Source organism: Oxyura jamaicensis, chromosome 6 (assembly GCF_011077185.1).
Source record: "Oxyura jamaicensis isolate SHBP4307 breed ruddy duck chromosome 6, BPBGC_Ojam_1.0, whole genome shotgun sequence".
Taxonomy (NCBI): Eukaryota; Metazoa; Chordata; class Aves; order Anseriformes; family Anatidae; genus Oxyura; species Oxyura jamaicensis.
In genome coordinates this window covers 22,984,319-23,001,825 of record NC_048898.1, presented here as the reverse complement: position 1 = coordinate 23,001,825, position 17,507 = coordinate 22,984,319, and the positions used below count along the sequence as shown (strand labels likewise).

General features: G+C 46.3%; 1 protein-coding gene across 2 annotated transcripts in view; it reads left to right on the top strand.

The window, feature by feature from the left end:
• The window catches only part of NT5C2 (5'-nucleotidase, cytosolic II), a 58,010-nt gene that overhangs the window by 31,125 nt on the left and 9,378 nt on the right, over positions 1 to 17,507 (top strand). The window contains exons 5-8 of one of the 2 annotated variants that reach the window (XM_035329816.1): positions 13,298 to 13,415; positions 14,837 to 14,932; positions 16,221 to 16,312; positions 16,492 to 16,549. In XM_035329816.1, coding sequence (XP_035185707.1) covers positions 13,298 to 13,415; positions 14,837 to 14,932; positions 16,221 to 16,312; positions 16,492 to 16,549 — 364 coding nt within the window. The remainder of the gene's footprint in view (positions 1 to 13,297; positions 13,416 to 14,836; positions 14,933 to 16,220; positions 16,313 to 16,491; positions 16,550 to 17,507) is intronic. The other variant, XM_035329817.1, reaches the window with a different exon arrangement.

Below are 17,507 nucleotides of genomic sequence, written 5' to 3'. Positions count from 1 at the left end.
GCCTGGTAAGTACTATTTCTATTTTTTTAAAAATCATCTGGGAACTAACAATTAGCTGTTTGTCATCTTATTGTCTCACAGTCATACTTTCTTCTCCATGGGGGCTTTTGTTATTTGACCATTATTTGCTATATAGAACTGTGGCACACCACAAGAAAAAATATTTATTCATTGTAGCAGCTTTAAAGAACACAGTGTTAAAATATTGCTATAATTATCTGGGAAATGGTAAGAAGTAAGGCAAGTGAGGTATTACATTAATATGTTGTAGTGTATTCATAAGACCCTATCGTGTTTTCTGTCTGGGCAAGTTAACCCTTACACGCTCTTTCACATGGACATGCTTTCTGTCCAGATTTGAAAAAATATCTATCTATGTGATACACATAGAGATCTATGTGTCTATATCTGTATCTATCTACATAGATAGATGTATAAAGATAGTTGATCTGCAATTCAACATCTGGAAATGGTGTCTGCATACCAGATGATGTATGGTGAGCAGATGCCTTTTGGAGGCTGTTCAAGACTTGTGTAAATAGACCACGGAGGAAGAATGGAAGCACCTCCAGTGTCATCAGTTCCTCATCTAGTTTTCGGCATTTGTACTTTCAGATGTCACTTTTCTGTGAAGTTGTTTGAAAGTATGCCACAGTCTTCATATTCAGTGGCTGAAGGCAGTGAGAGCCATTAGCCCTACCTAAAATTGTTCCACATCCTTTCCCAGCTGTATCATGATCTTTCACATCATCTGTAAATTGATAACATTCATCCCATGGCTGACAGTCAAATGTTTTGACGGCTAAGGAGCGGATTGGGTTTTGTTTAACACCCTGAGATTGTGTTTTGTTTAACACCAGCTCGTGAAGAGGAAGCGGTGGTGTCAGTGAAAGAAAATACACAGTCCTCCAGCTCTCGTTCTTCTTCCCAAATCTCTGGCCACTGGTAGCACCAAAAGACTTATTTAGGAGGTGGTTCAGTAACAGAGAAGTCACAGTCACTTGACTCATCTTGAAGTGCAGAAGCTTGAGACAATTTTGTTCTTGTACTTTTTGAGTTTAAGGGGACAAACTTGCTCACAATAGCACAGTTTTCTGTGTAGAATACACTCATTTTGGCACATGGCATTTCCATTTGCAAGCGTATTGTAACACCTACTTAGACACATGCTGCAGTGACCATGCATTCTGCTACTTGCATGAGAATGTCAGCTTGCCAGCTGACAGCAGGTTTGATATCATCATGTTACATTGCACATAAAATAGGATTCCAGACGTTTGTTTTATAGGGTAGTATCTCTTAACCTTCTTACTAAGTTAAAGGAGTACCTATCTTGAAGATGAAAATTGCAAGGCTGCCTGATACAGCACTGCCACAATGATTTGGTTTGCTCCCAAGTCAAAATTAGGCTAAGCTTTGGATTCTTGTTAATAACTTTTATGTTCTCTCATTGTGTTTGTCTCTGTCCTTGCATAGGGTTGAGAAATACTGTTAATAGAGGCGGATTAGGCAAACGGTCTTTTTTTTCTTGAAGAAAAGAGCCTGAAGGTTTTAGCCTTCTCTTCTGAGAAATTATGAACATTAAATTGCTGAATTTTTACCCTCTGTGGTTACAGCTAGAATTAATTCGGCTGCTAAGAGCTCAAAATAAAATGAAGGCAAGTTGAGATGACTCTTCCTTTTTAGATTCCTCCTTTTCCCTTCAAGGATTGCTGTTGCATTCTCATGGAGTGAAAGAGGTCTCCTGCACGTATGGAAGCTCCCAAGACCCCCTGAGTTGTTGTGTTATGTTGGACATGGAGCTGTCGCCCTCCCATTCAGGCTGCTTGTTTTGCTTGTGGTAGTGAATCACAATCAATACGCAATGTTTGTTTTAAGCTAGGTGTTACTGAGAGGGGAGTGGAAGGAGCAAGAAGAACAGCAGGGTTTTCCTGGGGCATGTGCGCATTGCCAAATAGCTGCGGCTTTGGATCTTGGGGGGCCTGATGCAAGCGAGGCCCATCAGCTGAGCAGAGGGTAGGACGGGTTTCTGAGATGTGAGCCAGCAGCCCCTTGTTCTCTGCTGCTGACCTTTCTGCCTCTCGGGCAGGCAGTGAGGCCGGTGCCTGGTCCAGCAGAGTTCCCATTTTCCACAGGAGACTGCAGAACAACAGCATCAGCAGTGCAGAGAGCTGGGAAGGGCTGCCTTCCACTGCCAGGGCAAGAGGAAGAGTTTGGGAAAGTTTAGTTAAACCTTTAAATGTGAGGGTCCTTTGGTAGCACATTTTTGTTTGTTAAATAGTAGTTTCTTTTAGTGTCTGAATGATTCACCTTTGCTTATTCATGCTGACGGACTCAAAGACCAGTAGTCAGTAATACTTCCCGTCTGCTTTCTTGTTTTGTTAATACTGTCAAAATTACCCGTGCTTTGGTAAAGGAGAACTGCAGGGACAAAGGTAAAGGTACGCCTGCGGAGTCTTTAGCACAACACTCACCTGAAACTAGGGGTTGGTGTGGCCCTTTGGAAAAACAACTGAGAGGGTTGGCTTTCAGAGAGGATTTTATTTGACTGCTTCCTTCTCAGGGTGAGCTACAACTGTAATTATTAGGTCTGGCTCCAGTAATGCATGAGGCATTACTAGGACTTACATGGGACAGGTTGCACAATGAGGTTATGGACAGATAGATGTCCCTTGACAGGCACATGGCTACCGCAGCGAGGCTTTCAAACTGGCTGTAATTTCACACCAGGCCATGGGCAGATGGAGAGGGAGTTAGTAAGAATTGCAAGCTGGACTGTGCTTGAAAACATTCTTCTGTGCCTACCATCCTTCTCCAAAAGTGACGGCCAGGCTGCAAGTTTTGTCTTCCGTCTCTGAGGTAGGTAAGATCTGAGGTCAGTAAGCAGGGTGCTTTCCTTTGGAAGCCCTTCTCTGTGCTTAAATCACTGCTGCTTCCATGTTCTCCAGCTACCAGTAATAAAATCATCACTTAGCGGCTGCAAACTGTTTCAATAAAAAAGAAGGGGAAATGAAGCTTGAAAAATACTGGGCTTATTGTGTGCAAATATGATTAATACAACATAATCTGATTGGAATATAGCTTGTGTCCTAGAAACACTGCCAACGTCATGCCAAGGTTTGGTGCACTGCAAACATTTTATGGCCAAATTGCTTATGCTTTCAGGTGCAGCACGTCCCTTCTGAGCACATGGGAAAAGACAAGGGAAAGACAGTTTCAGTCGGAGTTTGTTGCTGCCTTTCCAACTCACTCCAAAACACAACATGCATAAACAGGTTTTGCCCCTTCGTCAAGTAGGCGTTTGTGTCTAAGCCATCCATGCAGTTGGGGGGAGAGGGAAGCTTTAAACACCCACGTGTTATTTTTGAAACATTCGTCTTTACCTGCTGGCTCTGGAAAAGATGTACTCAAACAGGCGGTAGTGTTGGCTTGTTGCTGCATGTGAGCTGGGAGACAAGGTGGCAGCTGGGCTGAGAACTGGTTCTTCAGTGTATCTGCTGTTTGTACGTCAGGCAAGTTGTATCACTTCTGTCTGGTTCAGTTTCCAAAAGTGAGCAATGGGATTAAAGAATTTGTACTCTGGATAAGGTTTTCTGGATTACACAGATGAAAAGCAAAGCAGAAACGTGGGTGTTTTATACATGAAAGGTTGAAGCGAACACTTACAAAGCTGCTGAGCTCGTAACGTAAGCAACTACAAAGAAATGTTTGTCCTTCTGTTCAGATGTTGTTAGGGTATGTTTATTGGTAACTCAAACACAAATGTTCTAACAGGGCTCTTAGCTTAGGTTAAAGGTTTGTCTTTGGTTTCATCACAGTGTAAGGACTCCAAGCTTTGAGGTTCTTCTGAGGTGACGCTGAGCAGTTCTGCTTTTATCCCCTGTCTCTGGATAATGCAGCTCTTTGTGCCGTGTAGAAGTAGTTCGGTGGCTAGAGAGAGGAACTGGTAGGTTCGACAACAGCAGCATTTGAGCTGTCCCAGCAGAAATTGAGAGATGCTTTGACTCGTGCACATCTGCTGTCTACATTTTCGCATTTGCACGTTTCAAGTTTAACAGGTGCAGATTTTGCAAATTTCAGAGGCTGTTTTGGCCATTAGCGTTTTAAAGCTGAAGGCAGATGGAGAAGCTGAGCTGTTCCTAGTATGCTTTGAGCTGGATGGTTTTTCACATACCAGCGCAGTGCTGGAGTGGCTGCTGTCCCTGCTCCATTTGGGTGGCTGCTCTCAGGAGCTTGGCCATTCAAAGTTGTGTGCTGCAGCAAACCCAGGTCTGGAGCTGTGGTTTTTCAATGTGCTGGCAGTGGGAATGAGGAGAGGAAGAAGCACGTGTCGCTCGCTCTGTCCCAGTAAATCACCAGCTGACAAACTGTTAATCTGCTGTCTGTGAATTCTTGAAGAATTGGAGCGTTAAACAGAAGCTGTGGGAAGAACAAGTCCTCACAGCGTCGGGAGGGTTTTAAAAGCTGCCATACTCTGCTCTCTGGCTGTCAGGAACACGGGAATAACACCAGCTGGGTCAACAGTTCATGTCTTTGCCAGGCGGATAGAGATGTGGAGGTATTTTTCAATCTAATAGATGCCCTTATCTAGTAATCTAATGCCACAATACAAGTGCTATTAAGTTGCAAATGCCCCTGTGATGAAGCAGACAGCTTACTCTGTAGGAGGAACCAAAGCAGAGAGGACAGAAGGATTTAACTCTGAGATCACATGTGTGCTGTTGCTCTGTGAATGCCTTCTTTTAGTGGACTGCAGGAAAGCTCCTGTATGTGGCTTATTAACAGCATGGGCATTCGGGCTGCATATGTGCCCAGGTGCATGCTGTGAAACAAATCAGACGTGTAGCTTTTAAGGACCCCTCTCTTAAGTTCATATGGTAAGACAGTGAACCTGGCAGAGCTGGGGGAGAGTGGAAGACTTCTGACTTCCTCACTCCTCCATCGACCACAAGTTTTCTTTCCTTCTGCTTTAAAAATCGCAAGTCCAAAGGGAAGGTGACCAAGCATTAACAGAAACAATTTGGAGAGAAATAACAAGCAAGATCTGTTTGGGTGCTGATACACTTGAATTATGCCTTAGAGAGTATGAATGGCTGCTGTGCCTTTAAGTCGTTTTATTTCTAGATGCTACCAAATTATGTTTCAATGCGAAGCCCAGACAACTATTTCTTCCCCGTTCAGGAAGTCTTTATTGAAGAAGTAAGCCCGTATTTTGGCACGGTGGTTTGTTTCCATGGAAATGGAGGGCGATTTCCATTACGGGATTATGACTCCCAGTGGCTGCGTCTGAGAGAGGTAAATTCTGAAGGGCACTTGTTAAGCACAAAAAAGATTCTCTTGTGTCAGGGAAACTGTAAAACATCCCCATAAAAGAACAGGTGACTGTGTAGTCATCTGTAAAATATTATTCCAGAGCAAAGGAATGTTATGCCAACTATTAAAAGAGACAAAGGGAACTTTCCTTGAAATGCAGAGTCCGCCTGAATTGCTTCTCTCAACATGCAGAATGTCACCTCAGTGCCGCTGTTGTTACCTCAAGCCATGCATTTTTATTCAGTACAAGAAATCTTGCCAGCGTTAAGCTCTGTTTTGCCAGCCTCTGAGGCATATCCAAACAGCCCAAATCTTCGTTACATCGAAGGCAAACAAAATGCAGCAGCAGGGAGCTAAAAATATCTAGCATTTACCAACGAGAGCACTAATAAGCCTGCTTTGAAAAGAGTTTAAGCTGATGATACTTGGCAACACTTTTTTTTAAATATTAAACAAGTAGAAAGGCAGCACTAAAAACAACCTGAAGCGTACACATCCAGCAGTCCAGAGCCAAGCTGAGCATACAGCGCTGTGTCAGTCCTTGGAACAACACCACATGCAGCCCTTGCAGATCCTTTGGGCACGCAGAGTGGGAGCAGAGGAGCTGATACAGCTCCAGGTCTGAGGTTTTAGAGCCGAAGGCTGCGTGCACATGGGGATGTTTGCAGGAGCGTTAGAGGGAAGGAATTTTCCAGCGCTCCTAGGCTGCAGAGTGGGTGCTTGGCTGCTTTTTTGGGCACTGCTGCAGCTGGGGACTGCAGTCTTTGTTCTTCCCTATAGGTGTGTGCTGGTTCCCTCCCAGAAACCAGTACTGGGCACTGTAAGGGAAGGGTGCTGGGGAGCCACTGAAGCTCAGATGCACAAGATCCAAAATTTTCAGCCCTCTGATGATCAGTGATTCTTGCCTTGCTTCCTGTTATCGGATTCACTGTCAAAAACATCTGTGGCTGCAAGAGGCTCAGTGCAGAACGTGGCTGTTCATGCACGGCAGAGCAGCTCGTGTGTTAGGCGTATGAAAATACCGCAGGACACCTGGAGGCTTTGTCCAGGCCTTGTTTGCTGACTGCCTCAAATACGGAATTTGTGAAATAGAAAAGGTGCATTAAGTAGTGAAGTGTGCTTAAAGCTCAGCTTTGTCCTGCTGACTGAACGGTTCTGCGTTTGAAAAGGTTTCTTTGGATAAATGAAAATTATTGATCGGGGCGGCAGCGGTTTCCTCTCTGTTTAGACTGAAAAATTGACTGAACGCGAAGAAACAAAACGTACCGTTGCCACCCCTTTTGTTTGTTCGGTGTTATGAAAACTCAAATAGAGGCTGAAATACTACAATTTTGTTTTGCATATTACAGTGTGGTTTTATTTATGCTCTAGCAGTTAAAATCAAAAGTGAAGGTTGAAGAAGACTGGCTTCTATTCCTGGCTGTTTTTCAACTTGTTTTGACCTTAGATGGATCCCTTATGGTCACAGTTCAGCCAAGTCCATAAACAAAAGTGATTCACCATGTTCCTAACTTAAAACATCTGAGTAGTCCCTTGGGGTTTCTCGCAGTTACAACCAGGCACGTTTACCACTTTGTCAGTCTGTTTGCAGGCTCCGAGCTCCCAGGTCAGCACAGCACAAACGTGAGCGACTCCACTGCCCCAAGCACAGCGAGACGCAGAGCAGGCACATCTTCACACACTGTGCTGGGCAGAGGTGACCTGAAACCAGTGCTCTACACAGCCAAGGCGTTCTGCAGCAGTGTCTGCTTCCCTCTGCATTTGGTGAGGATGCTGTGAGGCGAAATGCCTGCATTTGCTGTGGCAGGAGTAATGCCGTGAGCTCAGACTTGGTGTTTCAGTGACAGCACCTGAGAACATCTACCCTGGTTAGAGGAGACCCCGCAACACAGAAACTGATGAGCATAAATCCTGTTCTTTTCTAATTACATATGAAAACTGGCACTGCTCTGTAATGGATTATGAAGATAATAGATTCCCTGGAAGGGGTTTGGTATAAAAATTAAGATAATTACCCGGATACTTCTGGGGAGCCTCAGACCCCTAGGCCTATGTCTGAGACAGGCTTTCCTCCAACTGTGGCAGTATGTGAAATGTCTGCCCAGCACTTAATAATCTGTTTAATTGGGATTGTTGCTTCAGTGGGATTTGCTTTCTAATGAAATCCCCTGTCCCAAACACCCTTGGGACTGGTTGCTCACTGTTCCCTCAGGATTCTTGGTAGTGGAGAGGTGACTGTGCTGCAGATGTCCTGGCGGTAGCTGGCACTAAGTGCCCAGCTCCAGTGCTGCATGCAGAGAAAAAGCTCACAGAGTGGAGGAGAACTGTGGGAATAGATCTGTCCCGGTCTAGGACACCCATCCAAGGTCCTGTTTGATAGGCATGGTGGGGCAGGATACATAGATACTTGTACCGTTACAGGGGATGAGGGTATAGAAGGGAATCTCAGTTCTCAAGGCTTTCACTAAGCACTTTTTGTCAGCATGACATTGGTATAAATGTATTTCTAATATGTACTTGCATTATTTATTTGTGATGCAATTCAGAATATGGATCAGCAGTCCAAATCAGCAGCACTTTTTCAAATCAGCAGCTCTTGAAGCGAGGTGCGTGGAATTTCAGAAATGTGTTTGTACAAGCTGAATCGCACACGTTGTCCCTGAGAAGTGCAGAAACCTGGCTACTGCTGCCCACCTGGCCGGGTAGGTCCTAACTGCCAGATCTGCATGCCTCAGTCCCTGGGGAATAAGCAGCAACTGCAATAACCTGTTTCTAGTTATTTCACTTTCATTTCTTCAAGACTTAACACAAAGTAATTGGACTGCATTTCCTGTGCTTCAGAGACGAGGCTAAACCCTTCATGTTATCTATCTACCTTTTGGCTTATCTATCTTTGTGTGATCTCTGGAGAACCCAGGTAGTGGGTAAATTTTTTGAAGATTTGGTTGAAACAGCACAGAAGTGCATGGTTTTTGTACCTTTAGCACCTGCTTCTCTCCCGTGATCCATGAGCAGCTTGTAAAAAGGGTCAGCCAGCCCTGGAAGAAACCATGTTACATCTTCAGTGAGAAGCTGCCCTGCCTGAATTGGAAACTTGTGTATGGGGAGGAGGAACAAGGCAAGAAATGGGCAGCCCTCAAAGGGCTTCCTCCTCCCCACAGCTTGAACAGAGCCATCAAACCCACTACAACCTTCCCCAGCTATGCATTTTAAAACAAATAGGCTTTAAATGCTTATTTTCAGAGAAGCCTTCCAGGAGGTCTGCATACTTCTGGGGGTTCTTTCAGTAACAACTTTCCAACTCAGTCAGCTTGCATGTAGTGCAAATGTGATCTCAAAGGTATTTGCCATCACTCTGTGCATCCCTGGAAGTTGAAGAGCAGGTCTTCTTACTGTGTGTGCTTGCAAACCAGTGCACTGCGATACGATGCAGCACCGTGTGCAGGATTGGTTCTGGTTCATCCCGCAGTGCTTTGCACATGAAAGCCCAAACTTTAACCTAAGTGTTGAGGGACACGGTGGAATTGAGACATGCTGCATCAGACAGGCTCCGTGTTTGAGGCTCTTGCTGGAAGCGCCTTCAGATGCAGGGCAAAATTCTCTTCTCAAGTTCTCAGAGTAGCTCCTGACTCAGTGTCCTGAGTCTCCTGCGCTAACATGTGCAGGCATTGCATGCCGTGAAACCAAGTGCAGGAGTGATCTGTCACCAACAGAGGGATGGACAACAACGGCAGACTGCCAGGAAGAGCACCAGACCCTTTCCTGAGTCTTGGTCTGTGTCTGAGAAAAACTTGAAGGGTTTGTGTCACTTGGGCAATGCACGTGTAGCCTCTTCCTCCTAATTACCACTGAGCTGATGATCTAAGGCTGCTTTGTGGATACGAGGACAGAATTTTGCCTGCAGGACGCACAATTACCAACTGTGCCTCCTCTATAAATCAGCTGTAAGTATATTTGGAATCGCTGCCAGGCTGGCTTCCGAGCTTACCGGAGGACAGAGCTCCAGCAGATACCGTCCCGCATGGCACAGAGCTGTTGCAGTTTTAAAATCAGTCTGATTTTTTTCTTTAACAGGGGAGCCCAGTGTAACTCCGTCAAGACTGGAGTGACACTCTGAATCTGCATCTGCCTCATGTGAGTTCAAATCCTGGCAGTAGCATTTTGCATAAGCTGGAGCCTCTGTAGAGATTTTTTTTTTTTTCTCCTTTTCAGGAGGGCTATAAAATTGTTACTGTGTGTGTGTTGGCAGCACAGGTAAAAACAACCACAGAAGTGCATGAGAATTGCATACCTTACTGCACAGCCCCTGCCCCTTCCAGCTCGGCTCCCCACCTAGCACGTACCATGTCAGGGATGCCTGCACTCCTCACAGACCGAAGGCTTGCAATGCTCACTCCCGGGTACTGCTTTTTAACTTTCAGTAGTGTCATTCAAAGGCAAGTGACAGTGTTAAGGGGAAGCTGAAGTGCTGTCAGCTGGCTTCTGGTTTTTAAAGACTCGGCTGTTTTCTTTCGAGCCTGGTTACGTAATCCACAAGCACAGGGGGCTGAGTGCCCTGAGCCACTGAAGCATCTGTCTGTGCTGAAACTCAGATTATTAAAATAACTTTTCCTTTGGAGCCAGGGACTTGCCACGGTGGCAGAGACACGGCCATCAAGCAGTAAGAAAGCAAAAAGAAATCGGAGTGAATTGCACCATGCGCTTCGATTTTGGTCTCTTCCCGTGTGTGCTGGGCCGAGGGAAGAGGCAAGGGCACGGTGCCGGGGGAGGCTGTGAGCTCGTGGCTCTGCCTGGCCCCCTTGTCCCAGAGGTGGGGGAGCTCGAAGCTGGGCTCTTCTCAGCTGGGGGGGCGAGCTGAGCACAGGAGGCGCTGCATAGCACACGTCTGAATCCATGCAGCACCACGTCCTACAAGTATCTCCAGTTGTGGGCTCAGCAACCAGGGCTGGGGACGGGGTCTTCCAGGAAGCTCAGAACTATTTTTTTTTCATCATCCAACTGCAGAAGAAAACATTGCCGTGTCCTCTCCACTCTTTTCCTCCAACGATGCCTGAAAAGGAGAGTGACCAGCCCCGAGCACAATATTAAAACACATTTTTCATCCAGGATCAATGATCTATTAATACATACAGCCGGGGCATCTCCCCCAACCGTGCTGCTAACATTACAGCGGTGTTAGCCTGTTCCTGCTTGGTCTCAGGGAGGTGGATCGTTTGTTTGCCTGGAAGCTCGTGTTACTGAAACAGGCGTTCGCAAGGCTTACGAGAAATGTCAGTGGGCTGGGGCTCGAAGCAGCTGGGGCAGCATGTGCTGCGGGGTAGGTGCTGTCAAGGTGGGCTCGGTGAGCTCTCAGCCTGTTCCCAGCCACGTGTCTAATTAAAGGAAAGTTTGTCTTGGGCAGTGAGTATCATGGTAAATGGAGAACGTTTATTGCCCCTTCCCAGTCTCCAGGAGCCAGTGTCTCTGTTTAGTTTGTGTGACGAAGAGAAAGCTTTCGTTTTCCTGGTATTGTGTGTGATAGGAAAAAAGGGAAGGGACCGGGGGTATGTATGCACTAGTGGCTTAGCTTTATTCAAAGAGGAGTCAGGGAAATAAAATTTACAGCTTGAGAGGCAAAGGGGAATAGCTACCTCCTCCAGAAAGAAAAAAATCAGATTAGCCATGTTGCAGTACTGCCTCAACAGACCTGGGGTGATGAGGGCTGGGACAGATACCTGCTCAGCCTTTTCCCTCCTGGTGTTTCTCCTTGTTTCTTTAGGCTCAGGAGAGTTACAAGGAGGTTTGTAGTGATAAATCTAAGACTGAGAGAGAAATACAGAAGGGAAGAAGTTGAGTGAGGGCGTTCTGTGAGCATCCCCCACAGCTGTTCTCTGGCAGAGCATTACCAAGGTGCCCAGGCTGGTTAACAGAAAGCCCCGTGGTTTCCCTGGAAGGGTTCTTCTGGAGGTGTTCACAGACCACTTGTGTTAGTCCAGGGGAGGTGACAGCAGTGCACCCAGAGGTTCTTCATGTCTGACAGCATCACTGGCCGGTGAGTTGAGAAAGGGCAGGATTTTGGCAGAGATGCTTTGTTTGGGATGGATGTTTTATGGGTAAATGAGTCAAAGTCCCAGGAAGCTGATGAGGAGTGCAGCGGCTGCATGAACAGGATGGAGAACCGGAGGCTGCTTCACATCTTGGGGAGCTGTGCAGTGCTCTCACCCCGAGAGCACGCGCGGATAGATGTGTTTATCACTGTTTTCCCTGGGAAGTGCCGTTACTGTCCTGCATCAAAGGAACTCATTTTTCCAGATGATGCTCCGGTGTCACTCTCACAATGTTCATCACCTAACTGCCTTTTGCTCCCTCCAACTCCAGCTCACTCCCCAGGATTGCCTTGTCAGTCACTGCTTTCTTCTTCAGCTGTAGTTTTTGATTGCTTCTTCCTATCTATAGCTCAATCAACCCTTCCTTTCCTAAAGGACAGACAGGGCTACGTGCACTGAATGTTGTATCGTGTTATCGATGTTTGCCACTGGTATAATAATGCCCGAAGACCTTCATGACTGATTGATTGCTTTTAGTTATCTGTTCAAGAAGATTACAGGTTTGCTTTTTACTTTTTAACGGTGTTTCATTTAATGGGAAAAATTAACTCCTAGAATTCTGGTGCTTTTTGGATTGTTAAATATACAGGAGCCCTCTCGTGTGGTTACTGTGAGCTGAGTCTTTTGACAGTCCCATTTCTTATACAGTCCTTCCCTTTTTAGTATTTTTGTAGTATTTTACAGATTTGTTTTCTCCTCTCAGACTGAGCTTCTGTGTTCCACAGTGTATATGCAGCAGTGATTGCCTGGGCAGTACAGTGTGTGTTCATATATATCGTGATGCCCCCAGATGTGCTAGCATCTCAGGGAAAGCGGTCTGTCTTCTAAAGAGTTTTCTTATGGTTTTGGATTTTACTCAGCTAAGTTTGAAACACCCAAGTGTTGAGACAGCCGGGCACATTGTACACCCAGTAACCTTCCCTGAAGTCCAGGGCTGCATTTGACCTTGTTACATCTTAGGACCAAGTTAAGACAGCGACGTGCAGCAAATGTCAGCACAGCCACAGAACCACACCGATTTCCGTCTGTCATAGAAGCACACTGATTTCCTTCTAAATGTTCGTTTAATGATCCAATTAAGTAGTGATATTTCCAGTGCACGGGAAGGCCGTTTGCAGGAAGAAGACGGCCCCGAAGACAGGAACGGCTTGTTTGAACAAGTCCATTTGTTTTGCGTTGTGTGTGTCACAGAGGAGCAGCTCCTCTGAAATGTGGCAACACTAAGCCTGCTTAAAAGAGTAGCATTTTGATGCACAAGGGTAATAGCTAACAGATTTTTACAGTACCATATGGTATTATTAACAAACAAATCATATGTTAACTTGACAGCTCTACCTTTGAGCTAACTCGGTCTGCAGCAAACATAAATTCCCCCGAGATGAAATCTGGAGACAATTCTAATCTTTGGGATCATATCCAGAGCAGTAACAGTAGCACAGCAGCAATGAATTTCAGGCTTTCTCACCATGAAGACGTGCGCTCCCAGGATTTATTGGTTTCTTCGCCAGCTTTGAGAAAGCACAGCAAAACAAAACGCGGGCCGAGCAGGTGGAAGAGGGAGGGAGCCTTTATGCATCTGCGTAACAGCACGGCAGGGAGAGGGGCTGCAGTCTGAGATCATTTCAGATGCAGAGAGCTGCCACAGGCCGATGGGGGCTTCATCTGGTGCTCTGTGGGGCTGGGACCCAGCTGTGGCCCCGTTCGGCCGCAGTCCTGGAGCAGAGCAAATGCCTCTGCGGCTCCAGGCCCGACCAAGGCAGCCAAGGGTAGGAGCACCGAAGGGAGAGTGTGATGTGGAGGAGGGAGGAGGGCGAATGGGGACATTACTTTTAACTGCCTTCTTGTTTAACCCCCTAGCTGTTTTCAAATTTTCTAACTGGAATCTCATCTTGGTACAGTGTATAAATCCCCTGAATACGAATCTCTTGGATTTGACCTGACCGTAGAAAGATTAGTTTCCATTGGATACCCTCATGAGCTGCTCAATTTTGTGTATGATCCTGCATTCCCTACCAGGTAAATGACTAACAGATACCAACCCAGCCTGCTCGAGGCCTTGAATATTTGTTCTGTAAAGTTCCTAGGTGACATGTGAGGCCAGGTTTTCCGAATTTTGCCTTTGAAGCCCGTGGTTTTCCACAGGCCGTGGGGAAGGGAGCGGACCGCTCTGACACACGGAGGGCCTTTGGAGTCCTTGCTGCTAAGGAGGCCGAGGGCAGGGAACGAGGCCTGCTGAAGTCATGGTCCAAAAATAACCCTTCAAAGCAAAAACAGCAGAGACACAATGGGACTGGGAGCTAAGTCCAAGTCAAGACCTGGGGAGAAAGAGCTGCTAATGTCCACGAGGCCGCTAGGAAGTCTCAGAACATTTTTCTTTAATGTTTTTAATTAATATGTTTTCCTCCGGTGTCGTCAAACCAGACACACCAGTGTCCTGGTGCACAAGACATCCTGAAAATTAAGCTGTCTGTAAGCAGCAATAAAAGTGGGGCCAATCCAGTTCACGTGTCTAGATGAATCAAATGCCAAAAGCAAAGTTAATGGTGCAAAGTTTTTGACTTCTTGCATTGTCTTTCCGTAGCAGAAGTAAAAAGCATATTGCTTGTTTTAAACACGGCTTTTGATCCAAGCCTGTACCTTTAAGTCATTTCCACTTGTGCCTTTGCTGGATTTTGCTTTCTTGGCTCCTTTGGAGCTTCTTTACAAAAGACTGGACCAGAGGCTTTGTGCTCCAGTTTGCAGTCTGGCAGCCTCCTTCCTTCCCTGCTCTCAGCCTCATTTACCCTGAGACTTGCTGTGTGCTCCCATGCCTGTAAGAACATGGTAGCCCTTCACGAACCAGGGATGAAGACACCGTTAAACCCACCCTCTTCATCCCAGGGAGGAGACAGAAGGGATGTCTCTGGGGGAAGGCCGCTTTCTCCAGCTGCAAACTACTAGCTAAGGAGACAGAGTTTTGCTGGACTTGAAAAAGCACCTGAAGCATTTTGTGCAGTATTTACGTGCCCCATCTGGCTCTGTGTGTGACAGAGAGATGAAAAGGAGGGGAGAAATTCCTTTATCCCAGTTTTTTCTTCCTTGCAGCCCAGCAGGGCTGTCAGTGACCACAAACACAGGTGTCAGATTCGTGACCCTGCAGAAGAGGTCCCTGTCTTTCCTGGTAAATGCACAGCTAAGCCTCTGCTGGGTTAAACGTCTCCGCTTTCAAGTCCATGGAGAGCAGATCAGCTCTACCTTTTAACCTGTCGGTGCAGGTCTGTGTTGTCGTGTACCTGCAGCAGGTAAAAGGTACAGCAAGCACCCCAGCTGCACAAAAACAGCAACTCTGGTCTGGTGCCCCACGCCAAGTAAGCAAGCTGATTTGGGAAGAACTGCTATTGAAATGGTCACCTCTTAAAATGCTCACTCCTTCATATCTTTAATCACTTTCTTAACAGAGGCCTGGTGTTTGATACCCACTATGGAAACCTGCTGAAAGTTGATGCCTATGGAAACCTCCTGGTGTGTGCACATGGCTTTAATTTCCTCAGAGGGTGAGTGCTGGCTCTTGGCTGTTCTTTTTGACTTCCTATGCTCTTTTGTGTCACTGGTCCTTGGGGAACCCATTGTGTAAGGAGTTGCGAGGACTTCGGATGCTGTGCTGGTGTCTTACAGATCCGGGATTTACTGGGGTTGTATTGAGGCCCCAGACACAGCAACAGCCCAGGGTGTTCTACAGAACAGTTCTGTGCCAGCACAGGTACATCTGCAGTGTGCTGGGAAGAGAAGAAAATGTGCTATGGGGAAATAGGAGGGATCATTATTTGTCCTGGCATGGTTTGACAGGGGCAGCTAGTCGGTTAAGACAGTCCTTGAGCAAGGGTTTTGGGCAGCAGGTAGGACCTGTACCAGGTGAGGCCATTCAGCTCCACAGCCATTGCTAAGAAAGCTCGAGGGCCTGAGCTTGCTTAAGGAAGGAACGAGCTTGCTCTACCCCTTTTTGTTTTTGACCTCAGAGGTAGTCAGAAGTAAGGCATTGCGTGCCATTTCCTGCAGCCTTCCCTGGCTGCCTGCATTCCTTGTGCCCCAGAGAAGGTGCTTTAGGAGGCAGAGGGGACTGCAGTGCTGCGTGCCTGGTATGTCCCAGCAAATGCCCTCCGATCCCTGCTGTGAAGGGAAGGCAAGCACAGGCCAGCCCAGCTCAGGGGCCCCAAGGTGACAGCCTTGTCATTGCAGGCCTGTGAGTCCCTGCAGCAGGAAGCCAAAATTAAGAAAAAAAGCCCTTACATATGCTCTCGAGTTCCTCCTTGAGTCATACGAGATCTTCAGAAGCATCAGAAATGAAGGAAACAAGAATAACTGAGTGACTTTAGTCATTGCCACCCTGCTGATTAATTGCAGAGGGCCCCAGGCAAGCCTCCCGCAGCTCAGCCCTGCGTTCCCCTGCGGAAAGCTGCTGGGGGGGTGCTGCTAAACAACGCATAGAAAGTGGGGGAAAGTTTAAGATAAGCAAACAATGAAAGTGCAGATGATGTAAGGCATACCCACAGCCAGCAGCACGGGGCTTAAGGTCGAGTTGTGGCCTCCCGACCACTCTGTTTCCCTGTGTGGGCTCAGCTTGTTTGCTGACTCAGCAGTGAGGGCTTTGTGCCCGGCTCTGCTGGAGCCAGCAACACATGGGTGCAGTTTTGCTCTTACACCACTAAGCACACATGGGAAAGCAGGGTGTTGATCAAAGCACAGCAGACTCCAGTTAATGGACCCTGCTACACGCATATTGTGCAGGGCAGCATATCGTATCCTCTGTATTTTTTCATTCTTCTCCACCTTATCTATTCTCAGGCCTGAAACACGGGAACAATACCCAAACAAATTTATCCAGAGGGATGACACAGACAGGTTTTACATTCTGAACACGTTGTTCAATCTACCAGGTGAGAACCCGTGTGAATGTTTCTATATCCTTGAAGCCAGTAAAGCTTTGCTAATGTCTTACTCAACCATTTGGATTTTTTTTCTTTCAAGATTTTTTTTTCATGCAGGCACAGGGCCCAGATTTAGCTGGATATATGGTGTTATCCTTGTTTTAAACTCGTGCTTTGTTTCTTTGCAGAGACCTACCTTTTGGCTTGCCTAGTGGATTTCTTTACTAACTGTGACCGGTACACTAGGTATGTGTCCCCTCTGCTTAGATGTGCTGGTAATACAGTAAGATTGTTATTATAAAATGCAATACAGCACAACACAGATGATGCAACTGCTGTTAATATCACTGGAGGCCTTTCAGGTGGTTTCAGTGAGGTTCAGGCCTCTTATTCTTTTGATATTAAGAGAATTTAGCGCTGATGAGATGCTCTGTGTGTACATCAGAGACTGGTTATGAGGGTCTCCTTCATAGGGCATACCTGTGTCACTCTACTGCCAGACACCAGTATGTGGGGCAGCTCGTAAGACCACATATGTATTGGGTGATTACAGCCCCCAGACAGCTCATTTCAACCTGTGTCCTTTGGATCCGTGTTTGAGCAGGTAACTGAAAGGCTAAATGTCATAATCAAGGATTTTGTTCAATCCAAAGTGAAATATTCAGACACAGTGTAGCTTAAAAGGCTGTTTGTACAACACAAGTATTTTCCTGGCTTTCAAATAAGTATGAGCATAAACAAGCTGCAGTTTGAAGTGGCAAGTCTGAGTGCTGCTGTGCTTCTGACTCGTGGTAGATGATCTTTGCATTTGGGTGACTGGAAGGTAAAGGTTGAGTGGGATTTTACCTGGGAGCAGAAGAATTGCTTATACCAGCTGTCCATCAGGTGAAGTGTCCTATCTCAGGATAGGTATTGATTATATGTATATATATTTTATTAATCATACAGTATATGACTGCTCTCATAATAAATACAACTGTTTAATCCTCCTCGATTCCTTCTGATGGAAACTCTCAGCCTCCGTGGTGTCTCGCAGAGGAAACTTCTCATGTTAACTCAGACTGTTCTACAAGCCAGCAGTTCCTCCACTCAGCACTATTACATTTAGTCGACTTCTGTGGCACACCCTTTTTTGCTGTTAGAAAGTGGGAGAAAAAGCAGCACTCTGCTTACTTTCTCTGTACCGTTTGACTTTTGTTAAATG